We start from the raw sequence: 17,743 nt of genomic DNA on the forward strand, positions 1-17,743 counted from the left end.
TAGTACCTTCATGATTTTGTCGAGGGAAACCTCGACTCATTTAGAACTATCTTAGGTGGCACCATGCAACTTCATTGGACCTCAACGAGGGAATGGATTTCCCAAGGTCGGTGCAATTGTTATTGTTGAAAGGGCGTCTCCCTCCTGTTGGAAATATGCCCTCGAGACAATCACACGGTTGATGTAATTTCCAATGTATTCATAACTTTAATTAAGTTGTCAATGTATGAACATTTGTATGTATCATTGAATATGTGATTCGGTTGTGGAACTATATATTCATGTTGCTCATACTAAATGTTGTCAAAATTGCTAGCATGACCATTCATAGCAATGGTTGAATCATGCAAAACTATTTGGAGATATGTACTTGTGTACCATAAAATAATTTTTGAAAGAAAAACATGAGCAAACTATGAAGCACCTATAGTTCAGATTTGACCAAATTCACGCTAAATCGGCTTATGAAAAGTAGCTAGAAAGCCTTGAGATGCAGATATATGGTGAAGTCATTAAATTGCGAAAATTTGGGTGGCCCAATTTTGCAACCGAGTTTTGGTATGTGCTTAAAGAAACCCATATCTGATACTTGGAAAATGAAAAAAAAAATGTACAGAGAAAATGAAAACTCCCTTTGACAAGATTGTTTCCCATTCCAGGATGCATCTTTATACCAAATACGAGCATATTATCGTAAACTATATATGCCTTTTGACAATGAGTATTGTTTATCATGGCAGGATACAACCTTAATTTGTATCCTCTCTCCTCTACCTCCCTCGCCGCCGTCGGCATACATCGCCGGCCAAAATGGCTGCTGATGGCCGGCGGCGGGGGGATCTGTTCGCTTGCCTGCTGTGCATCGAGGTGGTGGGCGCGGCAGTTCAGCGCGACGGGCTCCACCTTGGCCCTTCACCGGCAGCGCCCCAGCGACGAAGGTGGATGTGGCGAGGTGCGGCTGGGCGTCGGGTGGTGCAGCACCCGGCCGTGGTCCTGCTCACGGACGGCTCCGCGGTGCGTCCTGGCGGCGCGGCCGTCGCCATCTGCGGAGGTGACCATTCGCTGCGTGGTGGCTGTTTGGCGGCGCGAGGGGTGGTGCCAGTCGACTGCAGGCCTGGGCTCAACTTGGATCTGTCGTCTCTGGCTGGCCGGTGGTGTGGTCTGGGCCAGATTCATCCGGATCTGGCCGGAGTGGTCTTCCGCTCCTTCTCCTGTCATCCTCTCAGTGCAAGGTCGCCTTGGCTGGGTTGGCTGGCTGCTGTGCCCTCATCTCCTGATGGGGGAGCCTCATTGCATCTGCAACCTGCGTTGCCTCGAGGTGTGCCTCTGGGGAAACCCTTGCTCTGCCTGAGCAGACCACGGCGGCGTTGCTTGGTGTCGCTTGCCCTACAGGGGGCGTGGTATGTGAGACACACCTCTGGCCAGTGCGGTGGTTCCGGGCGAAAGCTTGGCGACGATGGCGTCTTGCGTCGTTCTTCCTTCTTGAAGGCGTCGCAAAAGGATCCCCTTGCTGTGTTGTTCAATGAGGAGTATTTGGCGGCGAGGCATGTGGCATCGCGGTCCTGCCATGTGGTGCCTTTGTTCCCCGTTCCTAGAGCTGCTGTGAAAGCTTGAAGACAATGGTCGTAGGCTATGTGCTGAGCTTCGTTGTCCTGGTGCAGTCTCGGTTGATCGATCCCCTTCGGCGACACAAGTGCTCTTCCTCTCCCCTCAAGTTTGGCCATCGCTATGGCAGAGCTTCTGGTCAAGGTTCGTGAAGTCTGGTGGAATCTCGGTCTCGCATTGCCTTTCGATGGCCTTGGAAGAAACTCCTCGCAGGTTTATCCTACGAACTTCGTGTCTGCAATGTCCTCTCGGCGGAGTGAGCCCCTTCGACAAAGCCGACGACACTCGTTGTTCAGTTTTTGCTCCGGACTGCCAACTCATGGATGGTTGCTTGGCGTGGAGGTGGTGGTGTCTTTGCAAAGTCTCGGTATTGTGATTCCCTTCGATGGCATCCAGTGGCACTCCTCCTCGTCCTCGTCTTCCTTCATGTGCGTGTGTGTATGTTTGTGTGCGTGTTTTCCGGTTATTTCTCTCCTCCTGTTAATCTCTATGTGCTCTCGGTTCATTTGAACCTATCTTGTACGAGGCTGCAAAGCCTCGATAGGCAAATATGAATGAAAAAATTCAGGTGGGGATTCTCTCCCCTCCGGTGACCATTCAAAAAAAAACCTTAATTTGTACCTAATATATGCAATACTGTATTATTTAAAATTTGAAAATACAAAAAAAGTGCATGCCGAGTGTCATGCTCGGCAAACCCAGAAAGTGGTTGCCAACATTGTGGTTTCCATGTCGTGCGTGGTGGAGCCCTCCACATACGGCACCATCTGGCCACGTTTGCACGTCTGCTAGTACAAATCATATACTCCCTCCACGTTTGCACCATCTGGCGGAGTATTAACTGTTCTAGTCTAAAACTGACGTATTGCTTCATTCAAGGGTGGATCGAGAGGTAAATACACACGACGCAAAGTGAAACTCCCGCGGGCGAAATGCAGCAAATTTGGTCTCGTTTTCCCCCTGGCCCTGGCTGGGATCTCCATAGCTCCTTTCCAACTCAAGTTTTAGCTATTTCCTACGTACGTTTTCCTTGGCCGGTGAGGTGAGGAGCGGTGCAGCCAGCTCCTCCTCCCTCCCTCCTTCCCTCCGTACAAATTAAGCTCCGCCACCTCCTCCGTTCCAACCGCCGCGTCGGTGATTCTTCTCTCCCCACGTTCACGCCTCTGCAGGAAAACGCATTTCAGCTCCGGCCCGGATCCTACCCCCGGCCAGGCCGATCGCGCGCGATGCGGCCGCGGTCGCGCTCCTTCTCGGAGATGTCCATCTCGCTGTCGGCGGCGCCGTCGCCCGCCGAGCGGGAGGCGCTGCGCACGCCGCGCTCGCCGCCGGCCGGCTACGCGTCCCCGCCGCTCGTGGGGGCGCTCATCGAGTCGCTCTCCTTCCGGAGCTGCGGCTTCGGCCGCGCCGCCTCCTCCGCCTTCGAGAAGGAGGACCTCCGCCTCCGCGCCACGCTCCCGCAGCGCCTCCGCGACGCCGTGCACGCCGCGCTCAAGGCGCGCGACCCCTCCGCCGGCGCCTTCGCGCTCGCCGAAGCCCCCGGGGTCGGCGGCGCCGCGGCCAACCCGTGGTTTGCGCTCGCGCCCGAGGACGCACCCGAGAACCCCCTCGTCGCCTTCGTCAACCCGCGCAGTGGCGGCCGCCTCGGCCCCGTCCTCAAGACCCGCCTCCAGGAGCTCATTGGCGAAGACCAGGTCAAACCACCTCTCTCTCTCTCTCTATCCGTTTGCATGTCATGCATCGTATCGGTTTCGCCTCGCGTCGCGTTACCTGTGAGTGAGGGAAACCGGAAACATAATGCTCCGTCATGAGATGGCCGCCGTCGGACGCTACGCGGAGCTCCTCGCGCGGTGCCGCGGGGACGCGCGGCCGATCGCGCGGATCCAGGCGGCGCTCATCACGTCGGGCCTGCTCCGGCGCAGCGCGGAGCTCCACGACGCGCTCATCCGGGCGCTCGCGAGCTCCGGCAGGCCGCACGCCGCGCTGCCGCTCTACGCGCACCTCCTCCGCGCGGGCCTCCTCCCCACCCCGCACACCCTCCCCTCCCTCCTCAAGTCGCTCGCCCTCTCCCCCGCCGTCCCCGGCGCGCGCCGCCTCGCGCTCGCCGTCCACGCGCACGCCCTCAGGCTCGGCCTCACGGGGTTCCTCCTCGTCAACAACGCGCTCATCCGCGTCCACGCGGGCCTCCTCGCCCGCCTACCGGACGCGCACCTCCTGCTGCGCACCTCCGCCTCCGTCGACGCCTCCACCTTCAACACGCTCATCACGGCGCACGCCAGGGCTGGCCGGGTCGCCGACGCGCGCTCCCTGTTCGACGAAATGCCCACCAGGAACGTTGTGTCCTGGAGCGCCATGGTGAACGCCTACGTGCAGGCGGGAGATGGGAGGGAGGCGCTCCTGGTGTTCTCTCGGATGCAGGACCAAGGTGTCTCCCCGGACGACACGGTTCTTGTTGGGGTGCTCGCTGCCTGTGCGCAGCTGGGGGCTCTGGAGCAGGGGAAGTGGGTGCATGGTTACCTCAAAGCAACCTCTACTAGGATCACCGTGTTTCTGGGCACTGCATTGGTCGATATGTACGCCAAATGCGGTGAGGTACAGCTTGGAATGGAGGTGTTTGAGGGAATGAAGGACAAGAATGTGCTCACCTGGACTACTATGATAAAAGGCCTGGCGATGCACGGCCGAGGCTCCGATTCACTGAGGCTCTTCTCCCGGATGGAGAGCTTAGGTGTTAAGCCGGATGATATCGCCTTCATTGGTGCGCTGTGCGCGTGCACGCACACCGGGTTGGTTGACAAGGGCAGGGAGCTTTTCGATTCCATGGTGAACAGGTATGGCATTAAACCCAAGATTGAGCATTATGGATGCATGGTAGACCTCCTGGCACGGAATGGATTGCTCAGCGAGGCCAGAGACATGGTTCACAAAATGCCCATGAAACCTGATGCCTTAATCTGGGGAGCCCTAATGGCTGGCTGCAGGTTTCACAAGAATGTAGAGCTGGCTGAGTATGTTATAAAGCATTGGATTCAATTGGAGCCCGACAAAAGTGGTGCTTATGTGCTTTTAGCTAACATTTACTCTGCCTCTGGTAGGCATGCTTCTGCCAAGGAAATCAGGCACGTAATGCGTGACAAGGGGGTTGAGAAGATACCTGGATGTAGCAATGTGGAGATTAAGGGAGTTGTCCATCAATTCATTGTTGGAGATCTCTCTCATCCCTGCATCAAAGATATTTTGACCAAGTGGTATGAGATTGATACTAGGATAAGGTTGGAGGAAGGTTATATCCCTGACAGGAAAGAAGTTTTGCTTGACATTGAAGAAGAAGAGAAGGAAGGTGCACTCAGCCGCCACAGTGAGAAGCTGGCCATCGCATTTGCTTTGATTAGTACAAGTGATAATACGCCCATTCGGATTGTCAAGAACCTCAGAGTCTGCCAAGATTGCCATCATGTCACCAAACTTATATCCAAAGTATACGGGAGAGAAATTATTGTCAGAGATCGAGCGCGTTTCCATTTGTTCAAAGATGGCATCTGTTCATGCAAGGACTATTGGTAGTAACTAGCAAACTGTGTACTAACAGCTGTACCTGTCTCATTATCGAGCATGGACTATTCAGCCCAGAAAAATATGGCATTCATGATACATCAGTGATGCATGAGTTGAGGTATAAAGTTAGTGGAGTACAAAAATTCCCTCCTAATTATAATGTACATAAATAAATGCAGTAAATCGTCAATAGACATTCATGTTCATCTCTGAACAAATATATATCATTATTAATCTGCATTCTTGCGTTACATTTAGTTCTGAACCAAGGATACTGTCTTTTTTAAGCTCTACTGTTTTCTCTTGAAAAGAATCAAAAGCAATGTACTATATATATGAACCTTGTTGACAGATTTAGCTGGAAAAGATCCTCCTCCATTGTTACACTAGTACCATGATTACACAGTATGGCAATGCTAGCAAGAGACGAACTGCGGAAGGTCGGTAGAGATTGAACCCAAGAGAGATGCTGGCTTAAAAAGATGGTGAATAATTCTGTAAAATAAACAACTGCATAACTGGAACATGATTAAAAGTAGAAAAGATTATATGCTTGATAAGAAAATAGAATATAGTGCATGGGGTACAAATATGTCCAAGGTTTTTCTCTGCTATGGAAAACCAGAATAGTTAGTTCTCAGAGCTGACACAAATATATGAATGATTCTTATGGCACATACAGAGCACTGCCACAGCCTTTCGTGTTACAATCTGAATTGCATTGAAGTTGTTTTATTTCATATGGATCTGAATTAGCTCTGTTGTGTAAAGTGTTTTACTTGCTACCTGTCGCTTATCATCCATCGTGTAATAATTTATGAGGAGAATAAGCATTCTCAGAGTATAAATTGGCAGGATATCACTCAAATTAGAAAACTCTTTCTTTTGTACTTCCTATTTAACTGGAAACTGTAGGTGAGGCTCCTACAGTATTTTTTTTTATTGATGAGAGAATAACACATACAAGAAAGAGATGGGAGGGGGACCAGGGGGGAGGAGAGATACAAAGGGTGCCGCCCAAGTTGTTAGGACAAGGAACTCAAACTAGGATTTACATTGTCAAAGACTTCAGCATTCCTAGTCTTCCAGGTGTCCCAAGTAGTTTCCTCACTCTTTGTACTTAAATTCAGATGAAGTGTGGGAATGTTAATCAACGTGCCATATAAACTTTTTGACTGGTCTGTTTTTAAAAGATAGAAAGGGATTTTCTAGTAAATGCTTGTTAATGACACCACCTTTTTTTACTCCAGGTTTTTGATATTACGATCGTCAAACCTTCCGAATTTGTGGAGTATGCTCTGGGTTGTTTGGAGCAACTTGCCGATTCTGGGGATCATAGTGCAAGATCAGTTCGCGATAACCTGAGAGTCATGGTATGTATGTACTAACTTTGCTAGATGCAATAACTGTAAACAACTAAAGATCACTACATAATATATGCATTTCTCTTTGTTTTAGTTTATGCATTTGAAAGTGCTACTGAGTAGTGACATCACACCTTATAGATATTATTATACTAGTTGATGCTAAGTATTTTACAAATAAGTATTCTGACATCACACATTACAGATAATATTATACTAGTTGATGCTAAGTATTTTGAATTTACAAATAAGTATTCTTACCTATTTTGTGGACAAGAAGTATATTGTTTCACTGTTTCATCCAATGGCACACACAGTAGTCAGCAACACCCTTTCATATTCTCCGAAAGCTTCTAAATACTTGCTGTGCTTTACCTACCTAGGTAGCAGGAGGTGATGGTACAGTAGGCTGGGTGTTGGGATGCTTAGGAGAACTATATGTTCAGAACCGGGAACCTGTTCCGCCAGTTGCTGTCATACCACTTGGAACAGGAAATGATCTTTCCAGGAGCTTTGGTTGGGTAAAAGGATCTCTTTCTTTGGTTCTTATAGTTACCCAATGATACTTACTGCAAGTTTTCATCCTTAACAGTTATTTTCAGGGTGCTTCATTTCCTTTCTCATGGAAAGCTGCTGCTAAACGATCTCTCTACAAGGCTATTTTGGGCCCAGTTTCTTCTTTGGACAGGTTATTCTTGTTTATCTAATAATAAAGTTGTTAAGATTTTTCTTTGCATTCTGATTTTTAATTTAGTAGATGTGATGCATATGTATCAAGTATAAACTAATTTACTCTGCACCGAAAGCAACCCTAACCTGATTCAAAGGATAGCTGCCCCTGGTTGCCTATGCACGGACCCATACCTTAGCTAGCCATGCCCATAACAAACAAGGACTAACATTGTCCTTGACGTGCTCATGTTAGTAGGAATATGATCCTGGTGATCTGTCAGGTCCGTATTAGAAGGTCCTGTTTTATGGTAGGCACTGCAGGTGTTGATAATACACATCGGCTTTAGGGGTGTTTCTGTTGTTTAACAGAGCATGCAGTGACTGAAACGCCAGACTATCGTAGCTATCCTGAAAGATTCCATGTCCATATTAATGCCATTAAGGTTTCCTTTGTACGGGAGATACTCATGCTTGAAGTGACCTATTCCATCAGTATAGCTCGTCACTGAACTTGCTACATCATGTTTATTTTGTGTGTTCATCCACTGTTCTTGCATGACATGTTATTTTATGTGTGTCAACTATAGCACTATAGCTGCAGAACTGTATAATCAAGTTTCTTCTCTAGTACTCCTTTTGTGCCATGATATAAGATGTTATTACAACCAATATGAGTATAACTGTTGTAATAACTTCTTATATCATGGGACAGAGGGAATAGGTATGTTTCATACTTCCAGAATTGATCACTTCCAGTTGTTGAATATCAGTCACCTTGTGCAGCTGGCACGTCGTTGTTTCTATGCCAGAAGAAAAAGAGGAAGAACAAGAACTGAATCTTCCCCACTCCCTTAGGCACCTCGGGGAGTGTACATTTTATGATGTACTTCTTATGGACTCTCTTGTAGCAATGTTTCATCAGCAAAGTGCAGTTTATTTTCCCACACTCCACATGATTGTAATAATATGTACTGCAGGACGGCACTGCTGAGGGAGAGTTGCCTGAGACAATTTTATGCTTTGATGGCGTCTTCTATAATTACTTCAGCATAGGTACTTTCTTTCTTGACATGGCAACTTCTAGTTGCATTGCTTGTATTTGTCTTCATTATTTAAGAACATACTCCCTTCGTCCCATAATATAAGATGTATGATAACCAATATAATTTGGTTCTAATAACATCTTACATTATGTGGCGGAGGGAGTATGTGCTAGCATCTCCTAATAAAGAAATTTAGATGAGGCTCTTGTTTGGAATAATCTTGGTTATATATTTACAGTGCCTTCTTCTAGGCAAAAGAGTAGCAGAGAAATTTGTTTCAATTTATCCATTCTTCTAGACGAATATGCTACAGATTGTTCAAAGCTTGAGCAAACTCCTTTGCTCATTGTCTTCTAAAAAATCGAGCATATTTCCTTATATTGTTCCTGGGTGATAAGTTTGTTCATTTTTATGCTATTTAATAGTAAAGTAACACATTTGTTAGTTCTTCCTTGGAAATAATAAGATGAATCATCTCTCTAGAGTTATTTCTGTCACCCCTGACATTCATATCAGCACCGAACAAAATGATGCATATAACCTAGTGTACATATGTCGGGCTTGTTTTGTTGTTACCATATGTTGTTATTTCTAATTTTCACTCGTGTATGTATCATTCCAAAAACAAAAGGGCCTTCACCGTGCATTTGGTCTGAAATGCAGGGATGGATGCTCAAGTGGCATACGGATTTCATCAGCTACGTGACGAGAAGCCATTCCTTGCAAGTGGTCCTTTATCTAATAAGGTATGCAACTTACTGACGCCATTTCCTTCAATAATGGGAATTCTACAACTCCCCAGCCTAAACTTTTTGATATAGCTTTGTCTGTTCAAGTTTTATGTCCTTTTTGGTTCTATACTCGTAATGGTTACTTGGAGTAGAACCATCGTTACTGTCTAGAGACTACAAGACATCTTCTGAAGCATCTGGTTAATTAGAGCAGTGGGAAATGACAGCTGATTAGCTGATTTACAAAACATCTGGTTAATTGTCTGTGAATTGCATCAAAACATAAAATTAGTGGCTTTATGGCTGCAGAGATGATTCAGAATTTATTTTGCTTGCATAGGTTGATGAATACTTTATCTAGTAGGGGATAGTTATCTTTTGGTAGGGGATGAGGATAGTTTCAAGTTGTGAATTTTGTTATGGCATTCTATAGTTCTTGTAACAAGATTTTGAAGTGAACCCTGATAACTAAATTACTGATTAGCTGATTTTATGACAGTTAATTTACGCAGGATATACCTGCAAGCAAGGATGGTTCTTTACACAGTGTATTAGCGACCCTGAACTACGGTACACTATCCTTTTTTCTTAATATATGGTGCCTATTACTAATATCTGGAAATCTGGGAACACCATCAACCAAGTGATTATTTTCGTATTTCTGTTATCTGCTTTCATTTTTTAAATGGGCCAAGTGTGTTTTTTGTACAAAGAGAGCATGTTGAAATGCTTACATATGAGTGATTCAAGATCATAGCTGTCATTTCCAGTGCTCTAATTTTGCGAAATTATCATCTTAGAATTTATTTTAGCTTTGTTCAGTTTCTTTGATTCCTTTATGGTATGTCCAAGTGACCAAGTCAAACTCATTCATAACTGTGATTTTTTCTAAGCTAGAGTAGACCAGTAAAGACTTGGTTAAGGGTTTCAGATAAGGATTTCAGTTATCTGCAGTAATTAACGCTCCTGACATTCTTTATCATATTAGGGGATTGACGAACATTATCCGTTTATCAGTAAAGAAGATGGACAGTTCTGAGTGGGAGCACATCCCTGTACCATCAAGGCAAGTTAGCAGTTTCTTGCTATCAGTGAAACAATTCTGGTCTGCATATTTTAAATTGATCTCAGAACTATTTAGTTACTGGAAACATTGGATCCACTGCTCTTGGGTATATCTGAGAGTATTATGGACACATATGTTTCCGAAATACTATAGCACAAATATATATATAATGTAATTACAGTTCAGAAAATTGTTCTGATGCAGTGTAAGGGCTATTGTTGCGTTAAACCTTCACAACTATGCGAGTGGAAGGAACCCATGGGGAACTTTGAAACCTGAATACTTGGAAAAGGTGTGATGAATACAGTAATGTGATTATTTATTATTTTTCCTCTTTACTAACATTTTCCTCTTATGTGAATAGAAAGGATTTGTCGAAGCCCAATCAGATGATGGCCTTCTTGAAATATTTGGGTTGAAGCAAGGGTGGCATGCATCGCTCGTGATGGTTGAACTTATATCTGCCAAACACATTGCCCAGGTATTTGTGTACACAAAAACTATCGGGTACCCATATGGAATGATAAATATCTATTGGCATAGCTTGTGATACATTTTCTTGATCGCTATAGAAGAATATGGTTTTTGTGGCGTGTAGAGCAGCTGAGTAGAAAACAACTGGCGTATTATCACGGTGACAGGTTAATGCATGGATACATGATAGTAGCAAAACTCGAGCTACACGAAGATTTCATAATTGACTAAAAACCTAAAATTGTCAAAGCAGAGAATACTAATACCAAATGATCAACTACACAGTAGAGTTCAATTCCAAGTTCGTTAACTCTGAAGAATATGGTAAGCAAATGATGCAAATAAAAACAAAGGTAGAAATGAAGCATCACAGAAAGCTGAAGCAAGAAACACACATCGGCATCACTATTGTAGTGTTGAATTCGTGGTATAACTGTTCAAAATGTGCTATTTCAGGCAGCAGCAATCCGGTTAGAGATCAAAGGTGGTCAATGGAGGGATGCATACATGCAAATGGATGGGGAGCCATGGAAGCAACCGCTGAACGCCGAGTATTCGACATTCGTTGATATCAAAAGGGTGCCTTACCGGTCATTGATCATCAATGGTGCAGATCGTTAGTGAGAGCTAAAGATTTAGAGTCCTGGCCTAGCTGGACCTGCCCAAAACAATTTTCAGCTTCCAGCGAGGAAGCTTGATGGACATCGAGCTGAATCCTGATCATGCTTGCACAAAACCATAACTTTATATGGAGTTGAGGATACATAGAGTTCGTAGAACAACAACAGAATGTAGCCATTCCCATGTGATTTGATCGGAGTTCTGAATTAACATCATGTGTACCGCATGGAGTTGATGTTGCATATGTTCAGTAATTTCAGGTCGGTACTGGTAGGGACGACCTTGTTGATTGAATGATTGGTACCACACGACCAGATGTAAAAGAGAGGCGTCAGACAAAACTGCAGTTCTTTCCTCCCGAATGTACAGAGGAAATCTTATGGAAACTACTATTCCATGATTTCATTTCGAGTTTAATCTCAACTCGATTTGAAGAAAGAAGATAGCACTCATCTCTCAAATCTTTTACTTCGCAGATCTCCTCCCCACTGTAAGTTCTAACAATTATAAGTGGTTTTGTTGGCTGACGTCCCCAGGATCTTCTTTTGTGTTGATATGATGACCATGTAGAAGGAAAAGGGTTCAGGCAGCATAATCAATTTTTTTGGGAATATAAATAAATAGAGCTTTAAAATATATGGGAGCAATAATAATATTAAAAGAGATAAGGAGACGATCCAGAACTCCGTCTCGCTCCTAATTTCGTATGAGGTGACCTCCTTACACCCATGGAAACTTATATTTTAAACAACAATAGCATTTTAAATAGTTTTGCTTTTTTAATTCGAGAATGTATGTTTTTAAAATTAACCACAGGTCCTCTATAGAACTGATGACAATGGTGCTAATTTGCTATAATAGTATGAAGGGACCATCCAACCATCACAAACTCAGGTGCTTATAAGAATATGGTCAATAATCAAAGTCATTTCTAACAACGCTGTGTAAGTGTTTGTTCTCCATGCTTGTATTTAAAAAAGGAGAACATCAAATTACATGCTTGTCAACTTTTATATAGAGAACTTAAAAAATGACTCGATAGTGGAACTTCTGGGTAAATAATAGAATAAAGCTGATATTAGCCCTCCATTACTTGCATAATCATCTCCTCATCACCGTCACCTCTGGACTAAATCTTCATATGCATCACCTCCGCAGACAAGCCTATCTCTCCACTGGCATCACGGGCTTCTCTTACCGAATCAACTGCGACATCTTAGGTGTTACCATCTAGTACTGAAGAAAAAGGGTTGCAGAATTTTCAATTTTATGACCATTGTATCTACTCAGCCGGGAGGGAAATAAATAGTACTTCATGTATTCACTAATGTAAAACCTTTTAGACATTTCAAAGTGGAGAAGATATGGACCAAAGTAAGTATAATGCCATATCATGATGCCTATAAACTGAGCTCCTTCATGAACATGCATGCCATGATATGAAACATCCCTCAGAACTGAATTGCAAGCCAAGTCGGTTATACTATTACAGCATTGTAATGACATGAACACATGAAATGGTGTAACTGCAGTACTGAACGGTAGAAAACTACGTAACACTACAAAATATTCATGACCGATGCCAGATGCACATCTAGGAAACAATTCAGAGTGACCTCAAACCACAATAGCTAATATAATGGAGTTGACACCACCAACGATGACAATGGTGACAATGCAATGTCTACCAGATGATGATGATCATGTCCCAGAAACTCCACCCAATGAAGATGATGATCATGCCCCAGAAACTCCAGGTAATGAAGATGCTGATGTCACACATGATGGGAACAGAACATTTAGCAGAAACATGCAGATGATAATTCAAGATGCCATGCTAAAGTTCAAGATACATCCCCATCAAGCAGGAGCTCCGTTCAGCGTGCCAACCATGCCACTGCCACTGACTAAATCCTTCCTTCGTCCAAAAGGATTTTTCGAAAACGTTAAAAACATTAAGGACTACAAGGTCATTGTAAACCATGTGCAAACAAGCAAATGAAGGCATAATGCAGAAAGCTAATGGGAAGCAACTATAAATCAATTAACTAATAAACTGAAATTAAGAGATCAGATTCAATTATGAAACCAAATTATAAACTAATAAAGGATATTGAATTCGCATTCCACCGCGACCAGAACTAGGAATAACAGCACCCTGCAAAGTATGATGTACAGCAGAAGCAGAACCCACATCCTACAGATGGCAGAAGTTTGAGACATGATTAGGAAACAGAAGTAGTTGTATGCTCATAAAATAATTATTGCCATCGCAACTACTTACTTCAAATTCAATAAAGCAGACAGTGTTTCTGTCTTGACGCAACACTTTCATTTGTTTGAAACCAGGTTGCCTGTAATTTTTTTGAAGGAAAATCAGATATAGTTGCCGCAACAACTGGAACCAAAGTGGGCAGCTCAATTGCACCAAATAAGCAAATAAGCAAAACAATATCCACTAGAATTGTTCTATTGAAAGTGTTGATTCTTACAAGCAGAACAGGCCCCTCAATTCCTCTTCAACAACAGTTTCACCAAGATTTCCAATGAAAAGGGTATTGCAGGGAGGGTTATCTTTGGTGTTCTGCAAGAGAAATTAGATGTTTGATCAACAACTGTATCTTCCAAAATCTTGAACTATATAAGACTGAAAAACGAAGATAGACCCAAACAAATGTTCTATTGAACTGCAGCACATTTCTCACAAACCCATGTCAGATCTGGAGTATTCATCAGGTATCTAACAATCCTGATATTAATTTTCCTAATTGCACTAGATTGGCATTTTCACCAGGTACAATGCCCAAATCAAGATCGTATCATGTTTCCGTAACAGCACCAGTGTCTTTAATATAATTTCATTCACCGTACCAAAATGATTTGTATGTGACAAAGAAGACCATAATATACACATATATCGCCACACATATCAAGATGTAAGAACATCAAGTAGCAATAGTGTTTTCCACTAAATCAATGTTGATAGCATACTGGGATGTAAATGATGTGATGTGACTATCCGAAAAATGTTTTTCAAGATTACTTCAAAATGTAAATGTTCATTCAGTTCTTGGACGTCTAAATTCCCCTACAAGTCTCGACCAATGCAAGGGGTCCAATACTAAAAAACAATTAGGTACAGGATATTCCAGGAAACGTAAACTATAAAATCCCATTAAAACGCTTATGAAGGTATTCAGGTGGAGAACGCAAGAATAGATGGAGTGCAATAGAATGTTGTTTAGTAGTGCAGGGACATGAATGATGTTTTTGGACTATTATATAAAAGATATATTATCTCTTCTAGTCTTCTTATGCAAACACAAACTATTCATATTTCAGCAATAGACTGAAGAAAAAACAAGTGTAATCAGTACATGAAGAAATATGCTTAGGTCACTGTAAACTCTACAGCATATTACTAGGCTTTTAAAGACCAGGATGAAAACAAAGTCACAATCCATGATAAACTAGTACAACAACACTTAATTTATGCAATAAATTGAAAATGATCACCTGCACGGGAGCATATGCTGTTGGTGGCACAGGAGAAGGTGAAGTCATTGGTACCGGCGGCACCGGGTAGGCAGCATATGGATTATAAGGAGGCGGTGCTGCAATATAACTGAAGAACACCCGAAACGGCGCATTAGAGAAGACCATAAATGTGCAATTAGTTGAAGGAAGGAGCACAAAAGTTTTTTTTTTAAATTACCCTGCAGTCCCCCACATGGAAACAGCTGGTGGGGGTGGGTGAAATGGAGGAGGAGCATACGGAGAATGGGTGTAATCTCCACCAGTTCGCAAGCGTTTGCTTTGGTCCATAGGATTTGCATCAGCTCCCACACCTAATATAGGTATTTATTGTTTCAACAGATGATGCATATGCAAAATTCCATATAAATCAAGCGACGCGGTAGATGGTGTAAACAAAAATGGAAGAGACAGAATGAACTGAGATGTCATCACATTTGTAGATACGATTTTGCAAATTAACCTATCAATTTGGTGTAGTACATTAAAGATCCAGTAATAGGTCACTTTATCAATTCACATTACATTTGGCATTATGGATAAGAAAAGATGCAGAAGAACATAACTTGTATAGAAAATATCTAGTTGCTGATGAGCGGCCACAATTTTGCATTACTTCACATTTTGTCTAGGTTTCACAGATGATAAACAGGGCCACTGTCCAACATACAGTAGTAACAAATATATCTTCTGTGCCATCTCAACACATGCCAACTGGTTGATCCCACTCTACATTTAAACCATGGGAACAACATACGCTGCCTCAAATTCACACTCTATAGGTAGTCTCCACAGGCCCACAAGCTTATTTTCCATGTATTGATCGACATTATGCAACAGCAAGAAGAAAGTGCAGAATGCATGGAAAAAAGCGCACCTCTTTTGATGAACAGATTCTTCTTGGCCATCTCGATGTGCAGCTTCGAATTGGTCTCCGCGTCAAAGACCAGATCCTGCAGAGCAGAACCTCAGTTCACATCCTTCCAAGACAAATCCTTACCCCACGTCGAGCTAAGCGAACCTGCAGCGCGGCCTTTGCGGCGATGGCGTGGTCTGCGTAGGAGAAGAGCGCGAACCCCATGGGTTGGTCTCCCTTGAAGTTGATCTGCGATGCCTCGAAGCCCGGGAGCCAGCGCAGCAGGTTCTGCAGCTCCCGCTCCTTAACGTCGACGGGGAGCCCCGTGATGAAGATGGTGCGGACCTCGTCAGAGCCGGGGCGGGCGGTGGCGTCTGGTGCACCGGGAACAGGAGGAGGCGGCGGGACGGCGGGAGGTGCTAGCACCGCCGCCGCGGGCGGCCACTGTTGGTGAAACGGGTGGATGCCGGCGCCAGCCATGGAGATGACGCGAACCCTAACCCGAGAGCGAGAGAAAGAGAGAGATTGGGTTGGGGTGTGGGTTCGGGGCAGAGGAGGCGAGAAAGGGTAGCAGTGGAAATAGATATATCGTTGTTGGGGTCGATGTCTACAGCAAAACGTGTGTTTGGTTCTTCCCATATGGGCATGTCCATCTATTAACCCTCGTAGCACAACCAATCCCAAAAGCAAAGAGAAAGAAAGAAAGAAAGAAAAGAGAAACAAATGCCGGTACCGATAGATCGACGAAAAACGAAGACAAGCTGCCACCAATGCGCTCTCCGTAGAAGTCCCACCATGCTCCTAGCACACTGGATCGCCGCATACCAAGCATCACCTTCAACAAGTCCCACCATGGCCGTCGCGCGCTGCGCCGCACCTCCTCGCTCATGGGAAACGGCCGGCACCGCACAGGCAATGCCCAGCTGCCCGCGCCGGCAGCGGCGGAGGGGAGGAGGGATCAGAGTGAGGCGGTGCTTAGGGCTTCGCCCCCTACACAAGGAGGAGGGGTCGGAGAGGAGCGGGTCGTGTTTTTTTCGCCCCCTCGCAGTTTTACACATGTACTACAGACCATGTAGCTTCTTTGGTAGAAAGTAAAACATCCTACATATTTTGATTTCATGCATTTGTTTCGTTATTAATAATTTCTATTTTTCGTTTTCTACATTCATTTTAGTTCTTTGGCCATGCAAGCTCCATTTCATATCCAAACTAAACTCCAAATGTTTCAAACTTGCTCAAATGTTCGCACAAATAATGCATGCATCTAGATAATCAAGGTGATCGCAATGACGATTGCAATGCATAATACCGCCAAAATTCCTTATGCATTTTCTTATTGTCCTCATCTTCAATTTACATGCATCTGTCGTCATCCTGTGCTAATGAATGATATCTCCAAAATTCCGATACCACATGATATGAAGATCCCACCTAATTCTCTCGGGTTTTGTCCGATCTTTCACAGCGAGACAACCAGTAGATAGAATCGTCAGTAACGCGATGAATGCAATCTGGAGAAGAGGAACGAATCCAACAAGCAACGTGAAGATGAATTGCACGCCTCAAACCCTAGCTTGATTATCTTTGATGAACACAAGAACCCTCACAACAACTTTATTATAAACTGATAAACGGCATCACCATCCCCGGAGGGATGCTAAACCAAGCACACACACGCGATAGCGTTTAGACTAAACTCAAATTTGTTCTCCATCTAACCCTAGCCGCACCATCACCTTATATGAGGGGTGAGTGGGGCGCTCTAGATGGGCCGACCTGGTTCGGTTTGGACATGCCCAAAACCGAACACAACACTAATTAAAAAACCTAAGTGACCCACAACATGACCTGGCTAATAATAACCTAACGTAAAATAGTTGACATAACCTTAGACTAATCATATCATATCATAGGTCATCCTAGCATGTCAACCTTCGACGAATATCGCCTAGCTTGGTGGAGTCCCACTACAAGAAGACCCGCTCTACAGCAACGCAATTATGCGTATCTAAATGCCAATATAGGCGTTGCTAGGGCCCGTACCAACGGATAAAAATGCGTTGCGTTTTTGGGTGTTGCAAGGGTACAATGCAACGCATATACATGCGTTGGTAACCAATAGAATACTTGTTGCAAAATAGATACAGATTCAAAGCAACTACTATGTATGTGTTGGTAGAGACATCCACGCATTGAAAATTCTATTTTAAATACTTTCTGAGCTA

At 44.2% G+C, this 17,743-nt stretch overlaps 2 protein-coding genes across 2 annotated transcripts; one reads left to right on the forward strand and one right to left on the reverse strand.

The window, feature by feature from the left end:
• Nucleotides 1-2,831: 2,831 nt before the first annotated feature.
• LOC124686130 (diacylglycerol kinase 4-like) lies at nucleotides 2,832-11,294 on the forward strand. The gene is made up of 11 exons (XM_047220132.1): nucleotides 2,832-3,296; nucleotides 6,408-6,530; nucleotides 7,124-7,209; nucleotides 7,977-8,076; nucleotides 8,171-8,246; nucleotides 8,900-8,982; nucleotides 9,467-9,537; nucleotides 9,956-10,033; nucleotides 10,238-10,325; nucleotides 10,398-10,514; nucleotides 10,964-11,294. Exons 1-11 carry the CDS (start codon nucleotides 2,832-2,834, stop codon nucleotides 11,126-11,128), a joined length of 1,452 nt encoding a protein of 483 aa, XP_047076088.1. The 3' UTR covers nucleotides 11,129-11,294.
• A 1,269-nt stretch (nucleotides 11,295-12,563) lies between these two features.
• LOC124686154 (RNA-binding protein with multiple splicing 2-like) lies at nucleotides 12,564-16,041 on the reverse strand. Its single transcript, XM_047220146.1, has 7 exons — nucleotides 15,684-16,041; nucleotides 15,540-15,615; nucleotides 14,844-14,976; nucleotides 14,645-14,753; nucleotides 13,621-13,712; nucleotides 13,413-13,482; nucleotides 12,564-13,325 (listed from the first exon to the last, which is right to left on the reverse strand). Exons 1-7 carry the CDS (start codon nucleotides 15,996-15,998, stop codon nucleotides 13,209-13,211), a joined length of 912 nt encoding a protein of 303 aa, XP_047076102.1. The 5' UTR covers nucleotides 15,999-16,041; the 3' UTR covers nucleotides 12,564-13,208.
• Between the last annotated feature and the right edge of the window lie 1,702 nt (nucleotides 16,042-17,743).

This window comes from Lolium rigidum, chromosome 1, assembly GCF_022539505.1.
Source record: "Lolium rigidum isolate FL_2022 chromosome 1, APGP_CSIRO_Lrig_0.1, whole genome shotgun sequence".
Lineage (NCBI taxonomy): Eukaryota > Viridiplantae > Streptophyta > Magnoliopsida > Poales > Poaceae > Lolium > Lolium rigidum.

Excerpts from the sequence above, each read along its gene's own strand:
- LOC124686130 (XM_047220132.1), top strand. The coding sequence starts at position 2,832 with ATGCGGCCGCGGTCGCGCTCCTTCTCGGAGATGTCCATCTCGCTGTCG. Across the intron at positions 3,297-6,407 it reads AGCTCATTGGCGAAGACCAG|GTTTTTGATATTACGATCGT; the intron begins GTCAAACCACCT and ends TTTTTACTCCAG. Across the intron at positions 8,983-9,466 it reads GTGGTCCTTTATCTAATAAG|TTAATTTACGCAGGATATAC; the intron begins GTATGCAACTTA and ends ATTTTATGACAG.
- LOC124686154 (XM_047220146.1), bottom strand. The coding sequence starts at position 15,998 with ATGGCTGGCGCCGGCATCCACCCGTTTCACCAACAGTGGCCGCCCGCG. Across the intron at positions 14,754-14,843 it reads TCCATGTGGGGGACTGCAGG|TTATATTGCAGCACCGCCTC; the intron begins GTAATTTAAAAA and ends GGTGTTCTTCAG. Across the intron at positions 13,713-14,644 it reads CAGCATATGCTCCCGTGCAG|AACACCAAAGATAACCCTCC; the intron begins GTGATCATTTTC and ends TTTCTCTTGCAG.